The sequence below is a fragment of the Macaca nemestrina genome, chromosome 15, assembly GCF_043159975.1.
Source record: "Macaca nemestrina isolate mMacNem1 chromosome 15, mMacNem.hap1, whole genome shotgun sequence".
NCBI classification, from domain to species: Eukaryota; Metazoa; Chordata; class Mammalia; order Primates; family Cercopithecidae; genus Macaca; species Macaca nemestrina.
In genome coordinates, this window is record NC_092139.1 from 114,863,236 (window position 1) to 114,883,025 (window position 19,790).

Genomic DNA, 19,790 nt, shown 5'->3' on the forward strand with positions numbered 1-19,790 from the left:
GCACCTCAGTATGGGAGGGTCTCTGGGAGCTGACAGTGGTCCTGGGTTTCCGGGATGAGTAAGGGGTAGCTACCTGAAGAAGGGGGAGCAGGGAGGCACGTTTGAATGACAGTGAGGAGAGAGAGACATGGGTGGTGATTTGAGGGGTGTGAGCCGTGTCCTTCCACATCTGTGGCTTCCGATCAGCAACCCTTCCCTGTTCGTTTCCCAGGGAGACCCGGACCAGGTGGTGGCCCTGGGCCCAGTGCCTGATCTCCGGCTTGACTGGGCCTGGCCTGGGCTCAGCCTTGTTTCCTCATCTGTGGAGTGGGAGGAGGCCTCCCTCACACGCCGTTGTGAGGAGCAGACTCTGTGCCTGGCACGGCACCAGCACACGTTGAATTTGTCTCTTATGCTTTTTGGCTATTGTCTGTGCAAGAGAGGAGAGCGAACAACCGCCTCTGAGGCTGCCTGAAGCTTGGTCTGCTATTCACTTGCTGTTTATCAGCCTGCTGGTACTTAAAGAGGAAATGGTGTTTGTTTTAATGAGCTGACAATTTTGATATTAAGGCATTAAGTAAAAGTACGTCAACACAAGCTTTGGTTTTCTCTGAACCCTGACTAGATAAACCCTGACTGTTGCAGATACCCTTGCAGTGATGTTCATGGATCACACTTTACAATTTCTCTCTTGGTTATTTTTTCTCTTTTAGTCCGAACCAGAGGGCTTTTCTCATTTCCACTTGTACGTGTGCGCTGCTTTTCTCGTGAGATGGAGGAAGGAAATACTAGAAGAAAAAGATTTTCAAGTAAGTAAATGCCCTTTCAAAAGAACCCGAGTTTGATTTTCTACTAGGAGAGAGGTTTATTAAATTTTAGTTCACAGGGTTATTTGTGGAAGAGTTTTGAGAAGCGCTGCCTGCGTTGTGCCGCTCACCTCCCGCTGGTTGAAAGCTCGTCTAGCTGAGAAGACGAGCCTGGCAGTGGTCATGTGGTCACGGCAGTGGAAATGCTGCCCAAGTTATGAGTTATTTGATGTGACTGTGTGACAAGCTCCCCGCGGAACCTTCCCTGGGCCAGCGTGCCCCTCAGCAGCGCGACCCCTGCAGGGTGCGGCGCGTGACCTCTGGTCCCTGGAACCCTCTTCACAGCACCTGGACTGTGATGCTTTAGGGACAGGGCTGGGCAAGAAATCACACAGCCTGGGGTCCCTTCCAGCCAGGCCACTGGGAGTTGTGTGACTGGGGACGCACTGTTTACCCTCACTAAGCTAGTCCCTGGCAACTTAGTGGGAGAGCCCTCCTTGCACCCCACTCATCAGAGGCACACCCTGCTGGGCCCCATGCTCTACCTGTGGGACTCCCTGTGGATTAGTGTCCAGCCCCTGACCCACCCCACATGTTCCTCTGTGAGGCGTCCCGAGCACCCTGTGGACTGTTGGCCCCTTCACGGGGTGATACCCACTGTTCTCTGAGGTGCTGGCTGGGAAGTCCTTCTGCCCAGTATTCACCCAGCAGAGGGCTCTGGGTGCAGCACGGAAGACCCCAGAAGTGGGAACCAGACAGACTCTGCACCAGCCGGCTGGGTCAGCCACGCTTCACCACTCTGCCTTCTCCAGGCCCTCGTCTCTCAACTAAAGGGACGGTCCTGGGTCCCCAGGGCAGTGCTCTCCACAGCTGGCAGCCTTTTGTTCCCCAGCTCTGTGCCCGTCAGTGGCTCCGAGCATCCCTGCTCCTTCCGAGAGCCTTGGGAGGAGCCAGGGAGGTCCTGCTGCCCCATTTCATCTCGGTTCCAGGAGAGACCAGACAGGTGAGGGTCGTGCTGAGGCCTGGAGCTGCCAACAGGGCCTGGCCTAGCAGATGGAACCCAGCCCAGGTGTTCGTGGATGGAGCCCTAAACCAGAATTGAGCCATGTCCTGTGCCCGTTCTGACCGGCTGGGGGTGTAGTTTAAGCGCCTGATGTCGGCATTACTGGGATCTTTTGCTGATTAATAAGCACAGCATTGTAAAATTAGAAAATAAGCCATCCCAGAAAATCTTCATTTATCCATTTTACCCCCCGAGTCTAAACCTCTCAGTTTGGCTTCCCAGGGGACTGGGGGTCCAACTGCCAACCCCCCTGCAGGCCGCCCTGTGCCCGCTGGCCCTCATCCTCGCCAGCTTCCCCTCCTTGGAGCCCCACTGCCCTCACCCTGGGCTTGGCTGAGAGGAGGCCGCCCACACGGGATCGACTGTGCTCTGCCAGCGTCCAGGAGGTGCCCACCAGAAGTGGGAATGCCTCGTGAGGTTGGAAACCCCAGCACCCGCCAGGAGCTGGGACCATTGTGGTTTTTAATTTTAAAGTAAGCAAGCCGCTTAGACACAGTGGGGACGGCAGTTGGCAGAGTCGTTTTTCTAAGTAGAAAAAGCAGTTAATTGTATGTGAGCAGAGTGTGGCACCTCCATGAAGTCAGGAACCTTCTCTGAGGGGGCCTCGGCAGCTGAGAGGTCTGTGAATGTCTCTGATCAGTGGGTGCGCCACTGCCTGATGTTGATGCGTGGACAGCCTCGTTGGGAGAAGCAGCTTCCTCCAGCGTGGTGGCTGCCTGCCCCAGGAGGCTGGTGAAGGCGGCGAGGAGGCGGCAGAGCAGCATCGTGGAAGGCTGAGGCCTTCCATGGCTCTGGAAGCATGCTCCGGGCAGTCCGCAGCCACCTGGCCCCGGGCCCTGCGTCTCTGTGGGAGCTCCAGCTGCTGGGTGGGCTGCATGGGAAGGACCAGCGGGTGCCAGCCCAAGCTGCCCAGCCTGGGAGCCTTCATCTTTGTCCCCTTTGGCTCTGGGACTGAGTTCTGTGCATCTGCCAGCTGCTCAGTCGGGAAGCCGAACACACACAGACACACAGGTGTGCGTAGTGCCCAGGGTGAGGGGCTCAGTCTGGCTTTGTGACCCTGGGCTTCACAGCCTCAGCCGGTCTATTCATTCCTTCACTGAATGCCCCTGGAACCCTCGCCCTGAGCCAGGCCCCGTGCTGCAGATTCTGCCCGTGAGGGGCAGGGCAAATTGGGAGGGGCAGGTGCATGAAGGGACTGCTCTGCGGGGGTCGGCAGGTGAGCAGGGACCAGGGAATAGAAGTGATAGATGGGGGAGAGGGGAGCCGGTGGGGGAGAGAGGCAAAGAGAGGATGGGGTGGCCTTCCCGTAACAGTGGATTTGTAACAGCCTGCTCTGCATTGTGGAGTGATTTGGTGAACTCAGCCCCGAGGGTGGGTTGGCAGCTAGAACATAAGCAGCCATGAGCCATACAAATAAAAAGACGAACAGGGATGGGGCAGGATGGCGCACGGAGGAAGCAGGAACAATCGTGTCCTCGGACTTCAAGAAGAAAACACTGGGCAGAGCAGGGAGTCCCCCCACACCATGGCACTGAGCAGGGAGAGTCACCCCACACTGTGGGATCGAGCAGGGAGAGTCCCCCTACACTGTGGGATCGCAGGGAGAGTCCCCCTACACTGTGGGATCGCAGGGAGAGTCCCCCTACACTGTGGCATCGCAGGGGGAGTCCCCCCACACTGTGGCATCTCAGGGGGAGTCACCCCACACCGTGGCATCGAGCAGAGAGAGTCACTCCATACTGTGGTATTCTCCCAGCACGGGTCTGGCAGCGGCCGCAGGAGCCAGGAAGGCAGGACGCTCCTGGGAGCACAGGAGCCCAGCGCCAGCTCTGTCGGAAGCCTCCTTGTAGAGGCCGTGATCTGTGCACTTTCCAGTCTTCGTATTAAACTTGAATTTAAAACTGTATAAAACATACAAAGACATTCAGTGAAGCAACCACAGGAGTAAAGTTTAAGCGTATTTAGTTGGATTAAAAATAGGGTGGGGGGCTGGGCGCAGTGGCTCTCGCCTGTAATCCCAGCACTTTGGTAAGCGGACCAAACCTTTGTCTCTACTAAAAATACAATTAGCCGGGCATGCTGGTGGGCGCCTATAATCCCAGCTACTGGGGAAGCTGAGGCAAGAGGATCGCTTGAACCTGGGAGGCGGAGGTTACAGTGAACCAAGATGGCACCACTGCACTCCAGCTGGGGCGACAGAGCGAGACTCCGTCTCATAAATAAATAAATAAATAAATAAATAAATAAGGAGGATTGTGAATCTGAATGGCATAAAAAAGGAGTGGTTTAGGAGTTCTGGGTGGAATTTGTACCAACAAAGAATGCGTCTTCTTTCTAAGTATTTATGGAATACTTACAAAAAGTAATCACTCAACCTAGGCCATAAACATTTCCAAAATAAGAAAACAGCAATGACATAAACTTTGTTCACTGAGCATAATCCTTTAAAATTAGATCATAATAAAGTTAAAACGACAAAACCAAGCATTTGGATGTTAAAGAACCCCCTTCAAAATAATGTGGGTCGAGATGGAAATGACCCTGTAATTACTGAAGGATATTGAAAAGCACAAGGAATGTACCAGTACTGGGCTTGCAAACAGGTTCAAAGATGCAATGCTTTCATTATTTAAAAACATTAAAACAAGTAAACTAAGCCTTTAACCAAGAAGTTAAAAATAGAAAACTAAAGACAACTTATGATAAAGACAATAAAAGAATGAATGAGTAAAAGCAAACAAATACATTAGAAGACAGGATTTTTATGTAGAATTCCTAAGTATATCTTAGAGGGGCAGTTGAAAATGCTAGTGAAATAGGCAGACCTCCAGTAAGGAGGACCAAGATAGATGGGTGAAAACGTAGTCCTCCTCTGTGTTAGAAAAGAGGCATTTATACACACATACTTTAAAAATGCTAAATTTGCCTCAAGCTTTAAGAAAAGCCCAACCTGGCCAGGTGCAGTGGCTCATGCCTGTAATCCCAGCACTTTGGGAGGCCCAGGCGGGTGGATCACGAGGTCAGGAGATGGAGACCATCCTGGCCAACATGGTGAAACCCAGTTTCTACTAAAAATACAAAAATTAGCTGGGCGTGGTGGCACATGCCTGTAATCCCAGCTACTCGGGAGGCTGAGGCAGGGTAATCGCTTGAACCAGGGAGGCAGAGTTTGCAGTGAACTGAGATCACCCCACTGCACTCCAGCCTGGTGACAGAGCAGGACTCCATCTCAAAAAAAAAAAAAAAAACCAAACTTGTATAGACTTATAATTTGGGAGTAAATCCAAACATCGCCAAAAGTCGTGGTTTTAAATATGATTCTTAAGGCCAGAAAATGTCTTCCTAGTGAGTTTGTTCACAGTTTCTAAAAACCTTACGCTGTGTGACCTGTCCTGCCGGAGAGAAGCAGCAGGCTCGGCCCTGTGTCTCACAGAGCTGCCCACCGGACACGTGGCTCCCAGCGCCCTGTCTCAGCTGAATCATCGGTGACTTCTGTGCAGGATCCCACATCTGCCAGGTTCTCCCTCCACATACATGGAGTGTCTTAGTCCATTCCTGCTGTTATAACAAAATACCTTAGGCTGGGTAATGTATAAGCAATAGAAATGTGTTTCTCACCGTTCTGGAGACTGGAAGTTCAAAATCAAGGCGCCGGCCTCTGGTGTCTGTCCAGGGCACCTCGTTACTGCATCCTCACGTGGTGGAAGGCAGGAGGGCAAGAAGGCTGGGTGCTCCCATCAGCCTCCTTCACGGCACCCATCTCATTCATGAGGCCCGCCTTCATCAATATTATAAAATAAAAAATATCCCATAAAAATACCACCGGAACGTAGCCATGCTCCGGGATGCCAGCCTAGAGTTAGCCTCAGAGATCAGGCCAGTACACCTGTAACTCTGTCCAGCTTGCACTATTAATAAAAGTATCCCATCAGTAAACCAGAGGCCCTCAGTCACATGTTAAGAGATTCAGTAGCTTTTCCTGAGTTTAATGAATAGAAAACTCTACCCTTAAGTAAAACTAAAATAATACTTTATTGGCCGGGCGCGGTGGCTCAAGCCTGTAATCCCAGCACTTTGGGAGGCCGAGACGGGCGGATCACGAGGTCAGGAGATCGAGACCATCCTGGCGAACACGGTGAAACCCCGTCTCTACTAAAAAAAAAATACAAAAAACTAGCCGGGCGAGGTGGCGGGCGCCTGTAGTCCCAGCTACACAGGAGGCTGAGGCAGGAGAATGGCGTAAACCCGGGAGGCGGAGCTTGCAGTGAGCTGAGATCCGGCCACTGCGCTCCAGCCCCGGCGACAGAGCGAGACTCCGTCTCAAAAAAAAAAAAAAACTTTATTAACATGCTAAAGAACATTTTAAATCAACCACCACCAGTACCTAGGGAAATGCTAGAGACAGCCCCACTGAGATCAGGACTGTTCTTCTCTTTCTGTAATGTGATGAACAAACGTTCAGCGAAGGCTCCTTGTCCTCTCCCCATACAGTGTGCATGCACACACACACGCACACACAACATGGATATTAACAAAATGCTTTTTAAGTTCATGGACTCTTCAGAGGACTAAGCCAGCCCTAGAACTAGTGTTTGCCCTGAAGGCGTCTGCTGCTTCCTGCTCTGGGGCCAGCTCCCCGGTGTAAACAGCCTGGCCGAGGGCAGGGGAGAAGGCCTGGGGCTGGAGCAGGTGGATGTGAGACAGAGACCCTTTGCCTAAGTCAGGACCCCTGAACCCAAGCAAGTGAACCAGGACAGACAGACAGAATGGCCTTCGTAGGTTCCTGCTTGCCTGACGCTTAGCTCTGAAGGGAAGAGGAATAAAAGCAAGTCTCCTCTGAAAGTTCGTGGCCCCAGTCCACCTTCTCACTCGTTTAGGTCTAGAATTTACATTACTTTTATGTCTGAAAAACCCAATGCTAACAAGTTAACTTAATATGGCCAGAGAGCCCCAGATGCCTAGCCCAAGAAAACGCCAGTTCGCTCTAGAGTGGCCCGTTTTAAGCACAGTGTAGAAGTTGTAAATATCCGTGTACCAGAAACATCATAAACCAAATTCAGAGGCAGTTGACAAGGTTCTTCATTCACAACATAGCTTATACCCTTAATATACAAAGAACTCACACAAATAACTAATAAAAAGAAAATGTCCTCATAGAAAATGGATGAGGACAATCAGAGCAGTCAGAAACCCACACGAGAATTTATGTAGCTATCCAGAAAATGTAAGTTGTTTCTTCCAATCATTAGTAAAGAATCGAAAATGGAAAGAAACACTCTCTGAAATAAGCAATGCTTTTAGCAAGGGCCCTCCTGGAAGTGGATGAAATTGGCGTAAAGCAGGCATGCTCTTTCATTCTGACGAGGGGTGTGATACAGAGCCTTTCTGGAGAGCTATTAATAATTGATATCAAGAGCCTTTCCTCGATCCAGTAATTCTCCTTGTTTATAATTATGGAAAAACAAATTGGCAGCAGCCTGCATATCCAGCGGTCGGGGTACAGTTACCTCAATTATGGTACATGACTGGTTATAATGTTTCATAACTACCAAAAGTTGTATCTTCAAGTAATATTTACTGAAAGGAGAAAATGTTTTCAGTGCGTTTCTATGTGGAGGAAAAGCATGACCTGAAATTATATATATCGGCATATGTAATACAGATAAAAATGATCCCAGATTTGCTTCTATTCCACACATGGACAGAAAGACCGAACAGAAACAAACCATGGTGTGCTAGCCTGACTTAGTTTTCATTAGTAGAGTTATGGATATTTTATTTTCTTGTTTGAATTTTTTTTTTTTGGTATTTTGCATGTTCTTTTCAATATGTGTCAACATGGTTTTCTCACTAGGGTTAATTCCCACGTTAAGGATGGTTGTGGGAATTCCACCGCTTTGGGAGGTTCACGGCTTGGAGCTGGTGCTCAGAATGCAGGGCTGTGGGTTCTCTGCACTTCTTCTAGGATGCTCCACTGTGCCCACCCCTCGGGTGACCTGCCGTGCCTGCCCTTCAGGTGTCCTGCCGTGTCCATCCCTCAGGTGTCCCCTCAGCTCGCTGACACATACATGTGCAAACACATCACTCGCACAGGGCACACACGCCCATGGCCTTCAAGGCAAGAGGCGTGCCCTGCTTGTCTGGTGGAGACTTAGTTACCAGATGCTTCCTGGGTAACACATGAGGGGCACTGGGGACGAGAGTGTGAGAGGGTCACAGGGGCTGTGGGAAGAGAGAGGTGGGTGGACTCTGCAGGTCACCCCAGCTCCCAGGCTGTGCATTCCCTTTGGCTCAGCCACCATGATGAGGTTTCCTGAACTGCCCAGTCCTGCCCATAGATGATGTAAGGGCCGCATTTCATTCATGGGCCTGGGCCTCTTTCTAGGGTCCTCAGTGTCCCCATCACAGAGGAGGGGCTGGGTGTGGTCATTTCCGAGTAACCTGCGAGGATCTGTGTGCACAGTGGGACCAAATTCTAGTCCATGACCTTTGAGACCCTCTGAGCTGGCCAGCTGGCCCCCTGGGCCCAGCCCCTACTTGGAGGTGCTCTCAGCCCCTATATGGCCACCTGATGAGTCTGGAAGTCACCCACTGCCCCTAGGAGGCCACCCTAAATGCTGCTGTCCTCAGACTTCAGGGATCTTTGCTAAGGAGACAAGCAATAAAGACATCACAGGTTCTCTTGGGCATTTGTGATTTACAAAGTAGGAAAGACAACAGCAGCAAAAGCCCTGTGCTCTGCAGAGACCCCGGCGGGCTTCACGGCACAGAGGCAGCAGCGAGGCCCCCCTCCTCCCCGTCCCCTGGCCTCGGAAGCTGGTGCCAGGGTGTGCTCAGCCCCTCCGGCTGCAGACCCTGGAGTCCCCTTCGTTTGCTTCATGAGAGGCCTCAAAGCAAACGCTCCTTCGCTCGAGCCTTGGCTTCTTTGGACTTTGGGGTCTCAGGGTAATTAAAGGTTGCTTTAAAGATCAATGGCAGCTTTAGAGTTATACCTGGAAGGAGGCGGAGAGAAGACGGGGTTTGCACATGGAGATTTATCATTTCTAGTTTTTTCTTACCTGAGACAACCACATTATTAATGACGATGAGGTCTCAGCCCCTCCAGGAGGCTGAGGGGTGTTCCTATGAGATTCCGTCTGCCAAGACTTCGGGGCAGATGAGTGGAATCGCTTGGCTTTACTCCTGGCCACCCAGCCTTTCCCTTTGGCATGGAAACAGAGAGCACCAGCTGCTTCCTGGGTGACGCTTCCTCCATTCTCTCCAGGAAGGCGTAGACTCCTGCCGGAGGCCCCTCACCTGTGAAGCCCCCTTGTTGTGTTTACTGGGGGTTTCGAGCCATGGTTTTGCATCCAGCACAGCACCTGGCACGTGGTGGAATGGAAGGGGTGATTGCTGGCCGGCAGGATGACTTTGTACACACCAGTCCTAACCGGCGTGCTTTTCTGCATGCTTTCATTTGGGGTTCCAGCATCCTTCTGGGCCAGTCCATTGCTGCCTTGAGTCACTGGTAAACTCACACCCAGGACCCAGTTAATGAGTCTGTCAGGCCTCAGCCTGCCCATCGGCTCACAGTACGGCCCGTGGCAGTGGGCCATGTCTCTGTCAAATGGGACTGATCTTGCAATGGTGAGTAGCCTTCGACAGGCTTCATACGGGTTTCTTTTTCATCCTGCGTTCACTGGGAGCAGCAAATGTCATGAAATGCCAAAGTAAAGATCGTTGTCTCCGTCTCTATTGTTTCAAGACATTTTAAAGACAAAATTGAGTCAATTGAAAAGTAATCTGTTCAGTGAATTGTGCCTTTGTGTGCGGGTTGCTGCGTGTGTGAAAGTGTGGGGTTTACAGGGTCATGCGTGCCGTGAGATCAGGTTTGTGTTGCTGTGTGGGGCTTGTGTGGCCATGTGGTGTTAGCTCTTTGGACCATTCTTGAACAGAAGCTCTTGGGGGCCCACACCCCGGCCTCCCATGTTCTGATGCAACAGTGTGAAACTGAGGAAAGAGGACACCATTCACGACGGCTAGGCACGTGGCAGGTCCATGGTGGGTGCGCTCACTGCCGGATGAGGCCTCCCCGAAGAGGGGTCCTTGTGTGGGAGTGGCAGAGAGAGAAGAGGACTCTCGGGTCAGTGGGGGAGGGCACGCCTGAGCTGAGCATTTGCATCCCTGCTGCAGGAGCCACAGGGTAAATGCACAGAGGTTGGGGATGGGGTGGTGCTGTGCGGGGTTCAGAGGGAAGGGCGCCATGGGAGCTGGGACCTGGGCTCAGCTGTGAAGAGGGAGCTTTCCTTGTGGGAAAGCTGGGGAAGAGGACAGCAAACCCCTGAGTGAAGCAGGGCTGGGAGCCGCCTGGAGGACAGGCTACCCATGCCAGGCCCTCGAGCCAGCCTAGGGGCACATGTCCTGGGAGGCATTGGGACCTTGTCTCTTCTTGACCTGGGCCTGGGATGAGCATGCAGTTGGAAGCTCTGTGGGGCGGGGACCTGCCTGTGCCTCTGTACACGTCGGAGCTAAAACATGCCTGATGTGGAGTTGGCAAATCAACTGGGCATGGGGTGCTGCCCTCTCAGCCACAGGTGGCACCGAGGGGCATGGAAGAGGTGAGCTGGTCCCAGAGGCAGGGCTTGCGGAGTGGGCCACAGGGTGAGGGGGATAGACAGGGGGCTTCTTGCGTGGAGGAGCAGCAGGCCTTCAGGAGCAGTGAGGGGCCCGTGGGGGAAGCAGGCAATGAGTTTGGGCTCCACTGAGGTCCGCCAGTCTGAGCACAGCTGGCGTGCAGGACACTGAGGCAGCAGTGCTGGCCACAGGGCCATTGGGAGGACAGGCGGGCAGAGGCCTGGAGGGGACAGAGAAGGACAAAGATGGCACCTGCAGAGGTTGGGCCAGGCGGGAGCGGGGACACAGAGGCTGAAGGAGCGGGGGTGGGACAAGCCTTGTAAAGGAGAGAGGGGCAGGGACCTGCAGAGACCCAGGCGAGGGGCGACATCTCAGTCCCATCGAGTCCCCAAGGTCTGCCGCCGGCATGGCCAAACGCACCCCCCTGGGTTCCTCCTCACACTTCAGGGAGGGCGACCGTCCCCAGAGAGCCCACTGGATTCCCAGCGTCTTCCAGAATACTTTCGGTTGTTCCCCGGGGTGGGGCTTTCTGAGAAGCTGGCACAGCTAAGAGGCGTGCCCTGGAGACCCAGGGGAGCAGGAAGGCCTGACACACCCAGAGCATCTTCTGTTCCTAGTCCTCACACGGTGACACCAGCAGGTAACTTCTTTATACTTCAAAAAATGGGCCCTCCTTGTTAAATTATACCTCTCGTTACGATAATGCGGTAGAATTGGAAGGTTCAGGTCGTTTCTGGGTGAAGTGGGGTTTGGGATGCACAGTTTAATAGCTTTCTTCCTGGAGTAAATGACGAAAGGTTGGGAAGATGGAGTGTGAGTCAAGATGAAGGAACAGGATTGTTGGGAGAGACTCTAGGGTGATTTGCAGGGATCTTTAAAACAAGTAATGAGATCTTTTTCTCTGTGGCTCAATTAAGGCAAGAGAAATTTGGGCCACTCTGCAAGAACTTGCCAGCATCTCTTTGATATCCCTTGCTGAGGGCTCCCTACTGGCTGCTGTGGAGAGGGACCCGCACGCGGCAGACCAACCCCAGCCTGAGCCCAGCTGGCGCTCCTGGAGCAGCTGACGTCGGGCATCCTGGGATGGTTGAGTACAAGTGACTCTCCTGGTGTCCAGAGAGTCAGTTGCCAGAGGGCAGTACCCACTCAGAGCACGTGGGAACACAAAGGAAGGTGACGATGTTTTTTTTGGTTGTTGTTTGGTTGGTGTTTTTGAGACAGAGTCTCGCTCTGTCGGCCAGGCTGGAGGGCAGTGGCACAATCTTGGCTCACTGCAACCTCCACCTCCCAGGTTCAAGTGATTCTCCTGCCTCAGCCTCCTGAGTAGCTGGGACTACAGGCGCACGCTACCACACCCAGCTAATTTTTGAATTTTTAGTGGAGACGGAGTTTCACCATGTTGGCCAGGCTGGTCTCGAACTCCTGACCTCAGGTAATCCGCCTGCCTCAGCCTCCCAAAGTGCTGGGATTACAGGCATGAGCCACTGTGCCTGGCCAGGTGATGATGTTTTTAAGAAAGATGGAGCCTTTTCAGGCCAGCAGAAGACAGGGACTCCATGATCCCCTTTCCCCCGTTCCTGAGCCCTGTCCTGTAAAACAGTATCGGAGGCGGCCCACACCTCCCTCTTGTAACTGGGCGGAGGCCAGCATGCGGCCATCGGCAGGTGGGCCCGCCGGGGGCCCACAGGATCTGGTCTCTGCATCCTGGTGGGTGGGCGGCTCTCCCTGTCCACGTGTCATCTGCTCACTGAGTGCCTCTCGCTCTAGCGGCTCAGGCCCTCCAGTGAGGGCGGAGGGAGTGACCCCTGGCACTAGCTTCTCTAGGAAGCGTCAGGCTGGAGGCCTCAAGGCCTGGCAGGGGGTCACCTCCTGGGATGGGAAGCCATGCCAAGGGCAGGGTGGCCCTTTTGCCTTAACTCTACCGGGTGCGCACGCCCGGGAAAATCCCTCCACCGACCCAGAAGGGTGGGCAGGACTGTGAGTGGGAAGAGTTCTGGAACTTCTCTGAACTTCTTATCCAGAAAGGGCAGATGGCGGCGTCTGCTCACTGCACTCCTAGGGCTACTGGAGGGTGAGATGAGATGATGGACAGAGGAGGGCTCAGAGCTACCAGTTTTTCACACGCACAGGCACGGGTGCACACAGTACACACATACACACGTGTGCATGCACACCCACCCACCCTCGGGGTCTCAGGAAACCAGGCAGGGGAAAAATTAATCCTGGTCTTTTTTGATCCCTGGAAAACAAACCCTTTCTCTCTTTGCAAGTGGAAAGTTCTTGGTTAGTGTTAAGGAAAACTACTCCTTGCCTCATGTGGAACTGGCTTCGATTGTTTTTCTTTTTTGTATTTTTTTCTTTCTTTCTTTCTTTTTTGATACAGAGTCTCACTCTGTTGCCCAGGCTGAAGTGCACTGATGTGATCTTGGCACGCTGCAACCTCTGCCTCCCGGGTTCAGGTGATTCTCCTGCCTCAGCCTCCCCAGTAGCTGGGATTACAGGTGTGTGCTACCATGCCCAGCTGATTTTGTAAAATATTTTTAGTAGAGATGGGGTTTTGCCATGTTGGCCAGGCTGGTCTCGAACCCCTGACCTCAGGTGATCCACCTACCTTGGCTTCCCAGAGTGCCAGGATTACAGGCATGAGCCACCACCGCACCCAGCCTGGATTTCTTTTGACATAGGCCTCCTGGGCTTTCATTATTGCAGTGAGAGTCTTCATTTGAGAGGCTCTTGCCTGCACCTGCGGCCAGCTGGCTCTTCCACTGCCGTCGGGGAAGGCGGCCCCGTTCGTGTGTGGAGAAAGAACATCCGCCCCATTGTACTTCACTGAGAGAATGTGAGTGGCAGGTGCTGAGCACTTTCCAGGTAGCAGGAGGAGCGGGGGCCACAGGGAGTGGGCATCCACGCACCGGGGCTCACGGATGTGGCGCTCTTGGTGCCTGCTTTTGTGGCAAGTCCCTTGTGTTGGTTCTCTTCGGGGCAAGTGGTCTTCACCTTCTCCCCTGAGCCATCCTGGCCCAGCCTTGTGGAGCCCCCTGAGGTGAGGGTTTTGGACCTTTCCCACCCACCCATCCCCCATCCGCCCTCTGTCCACCCATCCCCCCTCCACCCCACCTATCTCCCCTCCACCCCACCCATCCTCCCCACCTGTCCCCCCCTCTGCCCACCCGTTCCCACCCACCCCACCCGTCCCCCCCTCCGCCCCACCCGTTCCCCTCCTCCTGCCCACCCATCCCCCCCTCCGCCCCACCCGTTCCCCCCCCCCACTTCTGCCCACCCATCTGCTCCACATTTTCCCCAGCTCCTCACCTGTTCCCAGCGGGGAGCCCCATGGTGGAGAATCAGGAGTGGCCGGGGGAGGGAGGGGAGCCGGTCCTTCCGTGTTCTGTCACTGGCTTCCGGTCCCCCCAGCAGGCTCCCTGAGTGATGTTTTCCAGGGAGAGGTCTGGGCACCTTGCTGTCCCCAGGTGTGCTGTGATCATTTTTCCTTTAAGAACTTAACTCATGAAGGCACTTTCCAAAGAAGAGAAATGGAGTCCTGCACAAGGCTGCAGAAAATCGATTTTTGTCCCATGACTCTGCTCACAGATTATCTGTGTGTTTATTAAATCATCCCTCTCTGTGATGGATGCCACTTTCTCTGGGGAAAGAGCAGCTGGAACCCAAGCCCAGCGGCCCTGCTGGACCCAGTGGCCATGACTGTGGCTAAGCCACGGACAGTCACGTGGACTCCGGGCAAGCTCCTGGCGACGGTGTAACTGGCTCTGTGCTGCGTCCGAGGCAGGTGGGCCCCAGGTCCTCAAAATGCCCGAGTCTTCATGAGGTCACACTTGACAGTACGTGTGAGGCAGGCAAGTAACGGGCACATCAGCAGAGTGAAGAGAGCATTACTTTATTTACAGCGTGTGCGTGTGGGCCTGGCTGACCGGGACAGGTGCGTGTCTGTGGTGTCTGCTCACCAGGATACGTAAGTCTCATTTTTTGCAGTTTCACCCTGGTGAGTGCCGTCACCTCTTGGTGAAGACTCTTAGCCCTTCTGGAGTTGCCAAGTCTTGTCACTGATGAGCTTCAGCAGGTCTCCTAGGTATTCCCCCTGCCCCGTGTGGGCTCCGTGTGATCTGTGACTCCATGTGGGGTCCAGCGTCTGCCCCTGCTGCTGGAGTAAGGAGAGTAGATGGCTTCTGCCCGTGCGATGGGGCCCTGCCGCCTGGGGAAGCAGGAGCATGTCAGGGCCACCCCTGCTGACAGTGGGGGTTGGAGCCTGGCGTTGGTCGTCTTGCCTCCCTCTGCAGCGACAGGCCCCTTCTCAGCAGAAAGGAGAGCGTCTGCCCATCGGTGTACAGTGACCTCGGCTCTCTCGCAGAGGCCCCTGGGGTCTGCAGCCTCCTTGAGAGCGATCCCACGTGGGAGCCAGAAGTGAGTGTGCAGTCCCGGGGCGCCCGCCCTGTCCGAGCCCAGCTGCGCTTGGGGCTTAGTCCAGCCCGTCTGTGGGGCCACTTCGTGGCAGCACCTCCCAAACTCTCTGTGCGGAAGACCAGTTTAGATTTTCTCCCAATTCATTTCAGACTGATACTTTGCTAAAGTACCGTAATGGTGGCGTGGCAAGGGTGCAGGGTGCTGCCGGTTTCTTCGCGCCTCCCTCAGTTTCTGCACATACATCCTTGAGGGCTGTGACCAAACCATCTGGGAGACACTGCAGCCCCCACCCCACCTTTAGGAGCTCCCATTTGGTGCCCGAAGAGATGGGGTCTGCTTGTGCCTGCATTCCCCTCGAGTCTTGGTCGTCAGGCCTGGCAGTTGCACCCCACGTTCCTGAACCCTCTTCTGGCCCCGTGCCACCCCGTTCTTCTGGGACTGTCACAGGAGCTGGCTCTGCCTGCTCCCACTCCTGCTTTCTTCTAATCCACCTGTCAGAATGCAGCCAGAGAGAGCTTTCTAGAATGTATGCTTGATCCCCTCATGTGCCTGCCTGCAACCCTTCAGCAGCCAGCTCTGCCATGGGACTGTGGGCACGTGCCCCCTGCCCCCTGGCTGCTTACCTGCCTGGCCTTTGTCCCTGCACCGCCCCACCCTGTTCTCCCTGGCCTGCTACCCAAACTGACTTGCGCCTCCGAAGCCGCAGGACATGAGCCTCCTCCTTGCTTGTGTCCTGCTTCTCTCCAGTGCGAGTGGCCTTTCTTCCTCTTCCCTGGCCGTGTCGGGAGTCCTGTCCCGGCTCCCGGCCTGTCATTGTCTGCCACGGTTGCTGCGCCATGTTCTGGGGGAGGCTGCGATGGCCCCGCCTTGTACAGCAGGTTGGGAGGTGCAGGTTCCTGCTCCCCCATTGCATTGGCTTGAAGGCGGGCTGCTTCCCCGGGATGCGGGAAACCCCCGAGTGTCCGCGGAAATGGCACCTTTGAACATAACTGAAACCAAGCCATTGCACTTCAGTTCCAACCAAGGCCTTGAACTGCCTGGGGTGGACATGCAGTTCATTTGGAGATTTCAGCCTCACTGAAGGGCTCGCTTGGATGTGAGCTCATGACAGGGCGGCCACCATGGTCTCAGGGAGCCGGGTGTGCTCTTTGGAACATGGAAAATAACGAACTCCAAAAAATCGAAGTAGGCAAATGTTTAGGTGACGCCTATAAAATATAACAGCTTATCCACTTCATTAAGTGTTCAACTTTGTATTCGTATAAAGTTGATGACATTTGAACATAAATTGTGGCCTAGAATTTGTCACTTCTCAGCGGTTCCCACGTGTGCACAAGGACGTCTTAGGAACCATAGCCAGTTTTAAGTTAAATGAATTACTTGCAGCTGAATAATTTCGAAGCAAAACTATACAGATCTTTCCATGTTTTTCTAAGGAGAAATAGACTTAGTGTGGAGTCTGGCTGCATTTTAATATGCTTGGGGTGGAGCCTCTAAACTATTGGGGACAAGGACTGAGAGGAACGTGAGCCAGCCCTGCAGAGGCGGCCCCAGCACCAGAGCGGGAGGCTGATTCCGAGGGTTTGCCAGCCCCACGTGAAAGGGCCACCTGTGGGTGCTGGTTTTGCTTTTCACTCCCAGATGCCTTTGTGAAATTCCAGGTGATTCCAGCTGGGCAGCGGAGTTGACATACTGCTTGAGATGGGACTGTGGCTTTTCGACATTGGTTTTTAGGACTCTCATCTGTCCCCTGTGGGAACTTGGCAGGTCTCTTCTGGCTGGGACTTGCCAGCGGCTCCTGGAACCTGTGCCTGAAGCTCTCACTTGTTGGCTGTCAGGAAATGGGAGGGCCGCGGAGCTTCGGCGGTGACACTTGCGGTGTGGCCCCGTGCCTGCGCGAGGCAGCTTTGCCGTGCATCATGCCAATACTTCATTGATCCAGCAGCGGCCTCAGGCTGGCAGCACGATCAGTATGGCCCCAGCATCCTCGTGAGCTCCAAGTGTCCTTCCGTGGGCTGTCCCTCTCTCTCTCTCTCCCTGTCTTCCAGAGTAGAATTTATCTCGACCGGGTGAAGGTTGGCATTTCAACCTCAGGACTTAATCCCCTTTCTCGTGGGCCTGCAGCAGGTCCCCTGTGTCCACTTGTTATTCGAGAAGGTGCCCTGCCCCTGCCTCCCTCATGAGAAAGCTGCCTGCCTGTGGGGCGCAGGGCAGGGGACTTTGCTGGTGTCTCTCCTTTTGCATGTTTCTGCCTGTGAATTAGTTTTGCCATTAAAGAAAAGAAATTATACCCCCGTTCAAATCATTAATTGAAAAGCCCTTATTATCTCATTAGTGGTGTTTGATATCTAAGGCAGATAAACTTGGAGAAGCTCATCCGCTCGGTCCCTGAAGAAACGTGATTACATCCTGGGTCTCACTAAAATGTCTCCCTCTCAGCTGTCAGGTTTCCCACTTCGCAGCCTTTTCCGGACACCTGAAAGAACCTAGGATGGAAATAAATGACGCCGGCCTGAGGGTGGGCCGGGCCGGGCCGGGGTGGGAGGAGGGTGGGTTCTGCTGGCGCACCGCTGGCTGGTAGCCCACCGCCCCTCACCAGCTCCTGGCCAGGACAGGCCTCCCTCAGGGCCGGACCTGCCAGTGTTTACAGGCAGCGAAACTTAGAGAGACAGAGTCACTTGTGTGTGCGGCTAGGGCTGAGAGGGCCTGAGTTTTTTATGTAAACCTGGGGTGTTAAAGGAATCAAAAAGCAACTGGCAGCCTGGGAGTGTCTTGTGGAACCCCCCTCCCCCCGAGGCTGCATCCTATTGTCAAACCTGGGGTCAGCCGGCTTCACTATCACACCCCTGGACTTTGTTTGCAGAAAGAATTCCTTGTGCTGTGCGGCTGCCATCCTTTCTGCTCACGTCCTGGGTTTCTGATGTGAGAACCGAGCACCTCCAAATTTAGATGGGCTTCAGCAGGGAGACAGCCTCCAGGGTCCTCTGCCTGGCAGGGCACGTGGCCCCACAGGGGAGGCTGACACAGAGTTTCCCTGCCCAGCTTTCCTGGAGCCTTGGCTGATTCCAGCCTGAGCGGTGCCTTTGCCCACCACCTCCATGCCCGAAGGGCTGGCCACTTACCCGCTCCCTCAGACCTCAGCCAGCCTCATCGGGACCTCTCTTGCACCTGTGGCCAGACTCAGACCCCAGGCCCCAGCTGGGAAGGGGACACTGGCTGTGGCTCTGCTGTTGAGTGTCTTCCTCAGGAATGAGCAGGATGGGGCCTCTTCCCTGACAAGAGTGGTGCAGAGCCCACCTGTGGGCAGCCGGCCTTCCCAGAACCTCCTGGCAGGCTGGCGCAGGGCTCAGCGCTGTTTCCTGTCATCCCAGTTAATCCCACGGCCCCTTGATGAGGGTCTGTGGTGGGTCCATTTCCTCCTTCACTGATTTCTGCATTTAGCAGCCGTGTATAGAGCGCATGTCCTGGACCAGGTGACACTCTGGGCCTGGAGGTCCCAGGCATTGCGGTCCTGGCAGGGAGGATGGAGTGAGAGTGAACCAGAAAATAAACACGAGCACAGCCTGGGGTTCACACAGCCTGGGGTTCACACAATCTGGGGTTCACACAGCCTGGGGTTCACACAGCTTGGGGTTCTTGCCAGAAGACAGCGATCGGGGTGGGGGGAGATGCGGGGTGGTCAACGCCTGGCACCTTGGGCCCTGCAGAGAGTTCCACTCAGGGGGCACAGGTGCCAGAGCCAGCCCCGGGTTGATGGCGGTAGTGGGGCATGGCCCAAGGCAAGGATGAGGAGCCTCGAGGCCGGGTCCCACAGGGCTAGTAGCCGTGGTGGGGAGGAGTTGGGGGTGCGTCTGCAGTACTTTGGCTTCTAAATTGCCCAGAGATCCTTGTGCCTAGGTTGGTACTTGTTAAAGGAATGAGAGTTGAGGGGAAGTGACCAAAAAGCTCTAGGCAGGACGTGTGTGGAGCGCTGTGTTCATTCGCCCAGTGCTTGTTCACTGAGCGTGCGCCACATGCCAGGACCATCCGGACACACGTGGTGAGGTTGCTCTGGCTGAGGAGGTGGGCCAGGGACACCGGTTGAGGAGGCAGTGCTAGTTGCTCGGGTAGGAGTTGGCAGATTCCATGGAGAGGGCAGTGGGAAAGGAGAGGAGTGAGTGGCTGAGGTTCCCAGAACCTCACATACGGAGGGGAAGTGAGGCGCGGTGGTGTGGAAGGCCTTGGAGATGGGGGTCAGGGCCCAGGCTCTCTCTACCACATCCCCTGGGGCCTCCCAGTGCCGGCTGCGGTGGGGACCCTTGCCCGCTGCCTGCCCACCTGCCCTCTTCAGCCTCCTAGGAGCAGTGAGGGTCCTGGCCCCCGCCCCAGGTCCCCACAGCCCCTTTGGTGGACTTGGCTACTTGGCGTTGGCCCCAGGATTCAGCCGGTCTCCCCACAACCTCGAGCTCCTGGGGCTGGCTCCCACCCACCTGGGTGGTCTCTCCTACGGCACCAAGCTCCACGCTTCGACCAAAGCTGTAGGATGTTGGAAGGAGTGGGTTGATTGTCCCCAGTTTGTGTGTTGAAGAGCAGTGTAAAGGTGGGGTGTGAAACGCCCCGGCGTCCAACCTTGCTGGAGGAGGCTTGTTTCAGTGATGGACGGACCTGGGCGGGGGGACCGGGAGGTGAGGCTGTGAACCCAGTTCCTCGGAACCAGCCCTGGGCCATGTGGCACCAAGAGCCTGGGCGATCAGGGCTCCTGGGCTTGAGCCCCCTCGTCCCTGGGAGTTCTGAGTGGCCTTTCAGCACCCACCCACCCTGAGCTTTCGCATGCCCCGTGGGACCAGGACTGATAAGGTGAGCAGGGGTGGTGGACATCACTGCTCGTGCCCCCAGGACACCTGTGGCCCTCAGAGCGGGAGCTGCCTCAT

At 54.8% G+C, this 19,790-nt stretch overlaps 1 protein-coding gene across 7 annotated transcripts in view; it reads left to right on the plus strand.

Moving 5' to 3' along the window:
* The window catches only part of LOC105489792 (TBC1 domain family member 22A), a 414,387-nt gene that overhangs the window by 359,378 nt on the left and 35,219 nt on the right, over positions 1 to 19,790 (plus strand). For all 7 annotated transcript variants that reach the window (XM_071080773.1, XM_071080772.1, XM_071080767.1 and 4 more), the window contains one exon: positions 693 to 788. In XM_071080773.1, the coding sequence (XP_070936874.1) occupies positions 693 to 788 (96 nt within the window). The remainder of the gene's footprint in view (positions 1 to 692; positions 789 to 19,790) is intronic.